At 39.1% G+C, this 7500-nt stretch overlaps 2 protein-coding genes across 2 annotated transcripts in view; both read right to left on the bottom strand.

Moving 5' to 3' along the window:
- The window catches only part of hsf4 (heat shock transcription factor 4), a 16413-nt gene extending 13929 nt beyond the window's left edge, over nt 1-2484 (bottom strand). Inside the window, exons 1-2 of the mRNA XM_034535702.1 lie at nt 2359-2484; nt 1-21 (exon numbers count right to left, since the gene is read on the bottom strand). The exon at nt 1-21 is cut by the window's left edge and continues 88 nt beyond it. Of these exons, the coding sequence (XP_034391593.1) occupies nt 1-21; nt 2359-2484 (147 nt within the window). The remainder of the gene's footprint in view (nt 22-2358) is intronic.
- A 1552-nt stretch (nt 2485-4036) lies between these two features.
- LOC117732050 (cytochrome P450 2D15-like) overlaps nt 4037-7500 on the bottom strand; it is a 20626-nt gene continuing 17162 nt past the window's right edge. The window contains 8 exon segments of the mRNA XM_034534658.1: nt 4037-4062; nt 4617-4769; nt 4848-4931; nt 4934-4988; nt 5686-5787; nt 5864-5949; nt 6705-6843; nt 6982-7059. Coding sequence (XP_034390549.1) covers nt 4037-4062; nt 4617-4769; nt 4848-4931; nt 4934-4988; nt 5686-5787; nt 5864-5949; nt 6705-6843; nt 6982-7059 — 723 coding nt within the window.

Below are 7500 nucleotides of genomic sequence, written 5' to 3'. Positions count from 1 at the left end.
GACATGGAAACTGGTCCCAGACTGAAATAGAGAAGAGTCAGGAAAGCTCTATCAAGACAGACCAGACAGCCTTGCAGCCTGTCAATGATGGATGCAATCAAGTAAGTTTTCTATTACCGGTATGTCCCTTCAGATGATAGATTTTACTTTACAATCAACAAAACAACTTCACTTCTGTGGTTGCTCATTACTATTGATCAGTAATTAAACTTTTAGATGCCAAAATCTCTCAGTAAATGATGCATTGTATTAGCATAAATACTGGACTCATAACCCCAAAACAGGATAAGAGTCATAACTTCTATACTAATGGGCATTTAGATATACAAGGAAATGTTCAACTGCTTAACCCAAAGCAGAAAAGTCTGGCTTCAGAACACTTTGTTGCTGTTCATTATTCTCCATGAATTCAGAAACATTTTTTCTTTATGCTATTTTCATATTAAAGAGCACTTTCACAGCCCTTTCATTTGTTCATCAACAATAACTGTACAGTGACATACAAATCTCACTGATGCTTTAATGATATGTGAGAAAATGACAACATGTTGCTCTCAAAAGCTGCCAGGAACCATACCACTTGTTTGTCATTGAGACCATATATGTATTAATGCTACCTTAGCATAAGTATCTTTGTAAGGAGCGCGGGATCTATTCATCAGCAGCCAAATATTCAGCTCAGTCAGCCAATCAAACAGACTCTCTCTCTCACTGTGTGAGTCATGCTCTCTCTCCCAACGAGGCATTCTTCTAAGCAACTAGGAGCATTATTTTCCACTGAAAAACAGCATTGTGTAAAGTGTTTGAAATACTTTACATTGTGGGTAAGCAAAACCCATTTGCACAACAGGTTTACAGTTTAGACATTTCTAATTAGACATTGTTACCATGTTTGTAGTAATGCTCTCTTACTAATTACTAATAGAATGACAATGCAACAGCTGATGATGCACGCTCGAACTACAGATGTCATGGGACTGAAGAGCATCTGTCTAAATGTTTGTCTCCCAAATAAGAAGAAAGGTGAAGCTGTCCTCTTCCTGTTCATCAGTGAAGCATACACATCAATCCTGCACAACTCATTCGCGTGAGAACGAACAGAGAAAACCCTGTTGAAACACACGGTCTCTGTTTGGATATGGACAATTAAACAATGATGAAGCACTTCTATTTACACACAGAACTAAACATGTAGCTGCTCATCTGTGGGTTAAATGTCAGACTTGCTAATGATAGCAGAATGTAAAAGTGTGGTGCTCATAATGCACTTTTAACACCAAAGAAAGCATCGGATAAAACTTCAATGAATTTCTCTCTTAAATTAAGTCAGATAACCTGACTCACATGTTTTATTTTAATGGGTTTTATGTATGCATTATGGTGGCTTATTAGTGTAAAGTAATTCAACTAGCGCCACCTTAACAGTACACATGAATGCATCTGCAACAATGACATGTACAATGATATATCATTTTACTTTGTGTTCATTACTATATTAACTTCTGCTCGCTTACTTTGACAGCGTTGATACTTTTACTGAAATTGAGGATCTAAGTTCTTCCTCCAATACTTGTGTGGGCCTCCTCCCTCCACACTATCAACTAAAAGGCAACATTAGAAGACATTAAATTAGCATTAGTTAATTTGCCTGTATTTAATTAAAATAATACATACTAGCAAAACCTGTTCCGCATGCGAATTGATGTCAAAATATGTTGCTATGCTATGTAGCTGGTTACAGTAAACCACATCTGAACGTTATCTCCCTGTATAAATGTTATTCGGGAAAACATAAAAAATGCCGTGGAGGCTGCACTGCTGAGATTCAATTGTGTCTATACTTTCAAGGTCATGCCTTGTTTTTGTTTAGGTTATGTGTTGTGTACCTGAACACTTGGAGGTCGGAAGTTTCAATATAAAAGACAAATTAGACTTCCTGATAGAGCTTTTCTTTTTCTCTGGGGCTATTCCTGAGAGTTAGTATGCTCAACAAGCCAGCTGTTAGCATGCTGAACAGGTGTGAAACAGGTGTTTTTATACAAGAGCGAAGCAGAAACAAGCTCAATATTCATTTATTTTATGTATTTGTTGATCAAGTTTATCATCATCATCATGTATTATTAGCTATTATTAGTTATTAGCTATGTGTCTGTGTAGAAGTTGTTCTGCACACGTCATAAGAAAATGGCATTTCGGTGGCGAGAGAACAGCTGAACGGCAGATGGTGAACACTCACGCTAAGGTGTGTTCACCAGGGAAGACCAGGATGGTTTGGAGGACATGTTTGGGGAACTGAAAAGACATTCCTCACAGAGTAACTACAGTGTGATGTACAGCATGTCCTTTGGACGGACTCACAGCGCTCCAGCAGATGAGATGGTTGGTATCTGGATCCTCCACCAGGGTCCACAGCTTGGTGAGGAAGGCTGGAACGTTGCTGGCGTAGCTGCCATCGACACCCACGGCACCCGGAGACTCCTGCATGCTGACTCTTGTCCACTGCCGAGAAGGCTCACAACAGGAAACCAAACGTATGTGTGAGTAGAAGGTGTGTGAGAGTGTGTGTGTGTGTGTGTGTGTGCAGAATCCCAGACTAGTCCATGATTGGGAAACTCCACTTCTGATGATCCGTTACTGATAATCCCAAGTTTGTCTCAGTTTCTTTGATTCCATTTCATTCGGTCCAACTGTCTGTACTTGTTGACACAATCTCACATTGTCTCTGATTTTCAATTTCTCTTTTTCTGTTCAATATATTGTCATTTAATCCTGCTGCTCTTCCAGTCTCTTTTTCTCTTTTGCTCTCCTCTCTCTGTCCTCCCTGCCACACCAGTCATCTAAATGAATGTCATCACAGAAGGTCCACGTCAGCACACACACACACACACACACACACACACCTCCCCTTGTTCCCCCCCAGGCCTCCCGCTGACAACCAAGAGACTGCCCAGTAAAACAATACAGCATCCACACAAAAGCTCCAATAATACACCACTGTCCAACCATCAGAAGGCTACATGGTTAAACTGAATAGTGCATGGTTCAGTGCACCTGTATGCCAGGTAGAAAGGGTTTCTGACAACTCAAGAGACATCATACACGTCTTGACGTTGTTATGAAGTGGACAAACTGTATTGTTTCTGCAGTACAGCAAATATACCGGCCCACTTCAAATGTTAAAGTGTCTCTCAATGTAGGTTCATTTACACATTGAGTTAGATAGAGGATGAGTGCTATAGCTCACAATAGCACAGTTCAGGAGTACTTAGTAAATGTATTCCTCTGATTTAAGTCTAGAACAATATAGACAGTTATAGTCCCCACAGTGATGTTGGTGACGTGACCTTTCCTCTAGTGCCACTTCACGTCAAAATATCCACTCGTACACAAGTTGATATGAAAATCTATGGGCCGATTCACATTCTTTGTTGAGAAGGGGAAAAAGTTGATTTTATGCTGCACAACTTATTTATTTGATATACATGTACATAATTGTGTGATTTATTATGTAAACTGGCAAAAAGGGAACACATAATCAAACCCGTAATAGAAAAATACTTCAGTTTATAGTTTAATCTGATACGATACAATACTACTGCATAATTAACATTCTGTAAACTACCCGATGACTACATTTAGCAGCTTTGTTGCATTGCATAAAGGTCACAGTGGTATTTTATAGAATTTCTTTGGCCACTTGGAGGCACTAGAAACATATTGTACATGGTTTTAAATACAACTTGCTCCTGACAAACATTAGGGTTCAAAGACAGAGATAAAGATCTGTAGAGCGATGGAAGTGCAGAGGGGGTGAAAGCCTCTAAATTATATTATACAATTATTGTTTAATATATTATAATTATATTATCCTCATGTAAGCAAACCATGTACCCTATCAGCATGTTCGCTCTATATCAGACTGGAGATGTACAAAGAGTAGGACTTGTCATCTTCTGACATCTGCTACTGTTTATAAATAAACATATATTTGATATTGTTTCGTATTAATGTATACGTATTGATAATTTTAGATGTCTCATACCGTGCTGCGTTGCACACCAACTGTTAGAACATTTACATAATGCACCAGATCTTACCAAATGTTATTTTCTGTACATAGAATTTTTTTTATTTGCACGTTTCTGAGAAATAAAAGCCTCCTAATTATAATTAATACAACAGGCAGCATTTAATTTTTTTTTGAGAACTTTAACTTTTTATTCTTGAAGTTACTAAGAATTGAGGAATACCAAAAAAAGTTTATTTGTGCAGGTTGAGCATAAATGAATGTTACATTTTGTCTCTGTGTGTTTACATTATTGCAATCAGTTGATATAAGCTTTTTACATATAAAACCTCCATAATTTTTATATTTTGCTTTCAAGCCATAATTATTCCCCATCGCCTTTATTAGCACAAGGTGGAACGGGGGTAGATGCTATTAGAATGCCCATGTAAGCCTAATGAATGAGGAATACATTTTTGAAACAGGAATAGATTTCAAATTGAATCTTGGCCCCTGAGTCTCGAAATCAAAAGAATAAGAATAATACCCTAAAGTATTAAGGTAACCGTTGTCTTGCATGGACAGTTTTTTCTGTCTCTGACATTCATACAATAAGGTTTGGGGGTCTGGGTTTGTCCCAACAACCAGTGTGTAGTCTGGTCTCCTGCATCCTCAGGCCACACAAACTTGAACCTCCTCAGCAGAGTCACCACGAAGAGGAAGAGCTCCATACGAGCCAGGCCTCCGAGACACATACGAGGACCTGCAGGTCAAAACACGCACACATTTTTGGTCAATCAAATCCGTCAATCTATATGAATGTGAGAATCCTTTCACCCACCAGCAGAGAAAGGCATGAAGGCCTCGGGCTTTACAAACTCCCCCTGCTCATTGAGGAAGTTTTCAGGGTTGAATTCATGGGGGATTTCCACTGTCCCTCCTCGTTCAGCACCGAGGAAAGGTTGGGGATGACAATGGTTCCCTGGAGAACAAGTAACAAAGAACTAAAAAAATACATAACTATGACTTTCACTACCCGGGCTGCACTGTTGTGTACTGGCCAGCATTCAATGTCAAAATAATCAACTTTTTTGTTGTTGTTGTGACAAGCGAAATATGGGGCAGAGGCTCTCAGGCACATAACAAACCATGCAGAATATTTAGAATAACACAAATCAAATCTTAAACTCTTCTTTTTGCACTTTATTTTGGCATTCAGGCTTTCTCTGACAGTGAAAGATGCAGACAGGGAAGGCAGAGGAGAGAGAGAGGGGATGACATGCAGCAAAGGGCACTGGGCTGCCCCTGAACCCAGGTCACTGCAGCAAGGACTCAGCCTTAATGCTACATGCTTACAGTATCATGCACAGTAAGTATGTGCCTGTTCCAACCCTTCACTGAAGCTGTATAAGGTGCTTAAATTGAGTGACATATTCAACCAGGATGTTGTGTTTTTAATGGCTACAATCTACATTCTAAACATTCTTAAAGGCTTTTAAAATGATTTCATACACATGAATCTCCACCTGAGTTTAACATAAACTCCAGAGGCTTTAAAAAGCACTGCACAGAGCAACAACTGGAAGAGAACATTTTATAATCAAGATGTTCAACTATTTCCTCTTGTGAGTGCTCAGAGGCCTACCCTTACAATGCAACTTTTTTTATGAAACACATACCCTGGGTATGGAGTATCCCATTAACTCTGTGTCTTTAGTGGTGCAGTGGAAAATACCGAGAGGGACTGTGTCAGCCATTCTCTGGATCTCGTGAATGACGGCCTGCATGACAGAGGCCGCTGTCATCAAACTGCACCTTTGTAACATCTCAGATATACTGAAATAATCCACGATGTACCTGCACATAGGGCATCTGGTGCCTGTCTTCAAAACTGGCTTCATCCTTCCCATCCAGGACATTGTCTATTTCTAGCTGACAGCGCTCTGAGGAATACAGAGAGATACACAGCATGGACAAAGACGAAGACAGTTAACAGAAAGAAAGCGCAATGCAATTTTTTCTCAGTTTGTGTTCATGGCAGCCTGAACTGTGTCAAAAAATTACATACAGGTGTGATCTGTGGCCCGTTTGAACAAATAGAGTATGTTTAGAATAGTGTACGCCCCCTGGATCAGATTCAGTTTACCATGTCGTTGTCTCAGGCTGAACCTCTGACAATGGAATAATCAACCCTTAAACATGATTAACTCTCATGGCTCTGTAAAGCTGTATTGAGCTGTGCTAACGTCAGCATGCTAACATGCTCACAATGCTGATGGTTAGCTGTTTTACTGTTGTTTACATCTTAGCTAACGTTTGCTCTTTAGCACTGAGCACAAAGTACAGTTGAAGCTGATGGGAATTAGTTTTGCAGGTATTTGAACATCTTGACCTGATGATGGTGGTAGATAACCAATGAGGGGATCACCAGAGTATTTTCTTTTCATCCCGGGGACCATGAATGTCTGTACCACACTGGATGGCAATTCATTCAATAGTTGCAGAGATTTTTCACTCACAACCACAAATGTCTACCTCATGGTGGCGCTTGACACCAGTCAGGGTGTCTTTATAATCATGAGGATACATCATCAGGGCACCACAAATGTCTGAACAAAATGTCAGCTCAATCCTGTCAATAGTTTTTGAGAGATATTTTTAAATAAAGTGGAGACGGACAGATGATAGACAGGCTCACCTTGTATCTGTGGATAGTTCATGAGGTAGAGGAAGGCAGCGAGCAGGGTGTTAGCAGTCGTGTCAGTTCCAGCAAAGTGAAAATCCAAAATAAATGCACAAAGCTGGTCTTCAGAAAATGAGGAGGCATCATCGCCTCTCTATGCGGCCAGACAAGAGAGAGAAAGAGTGAGTAGCCTAATCACTGTTCACGCTGTCAACACCACCACAGCTACTTAAATGGCTGTTGTCAACATACTAGTTTGCAGCTGCTCCATGAACAAGAATGACTCACACACCTTATCCAGTTCATCCAGATAGCTGTCGATGAAATGGCGCGGTTTACCAGGAACTCTGGTCTTTTTGTTCTCAAACATCTTTCATGTGCAGCCTGAAAAGAAAAAATAAAGATTTGGTGAAATAAACAGGTTCATAAAGTTTCCACATATACATATATATATATATATATATATATATATATATATATATATATATATATATATATATATATATATACACATACATACATATATATATATATATATATATATTTTTTTTTTAAATGAATGATTCAAGGTTTTTAAGGGCACTCATATTTTGTTCATGTCTATTTAACATCATGTAATGCTTTATTTTCTAGCTCAAAGCAGCCCAAAGAGCTGCTTGTATTTCATCTTTCCTTCTTCTTTCAGTCATTATTTCTCTTTTACTTCATTAGGCGGGGTCTTTTTTTCTGGATTGCAAAGTGATTTATTTCCTGCTTGGCAGGTCATTTTGTTATCCTTTGGTCTTTACCACAGAACTTAACAACTACATCA

Source organism: Cyclopterus lumpus, chromosome 6, assembly GCF_009769545.1.
Source record: "Cyclopterus lumpus isolate fCycLum1 chromosome 6, fCycLum1.pri, whole genome shotgun sequence".
NCBI classification, from domain to species: domain Eukaryota; kingdom Metazoa; phylum Chordata; class Actinopteri; order Perciformes; family Cyclopteridae; genus Cyclopterus; species Cyclopterus lumpus.
This window is presented reverse-complemented; position numbering and strand designations above follow the sequence as displayed.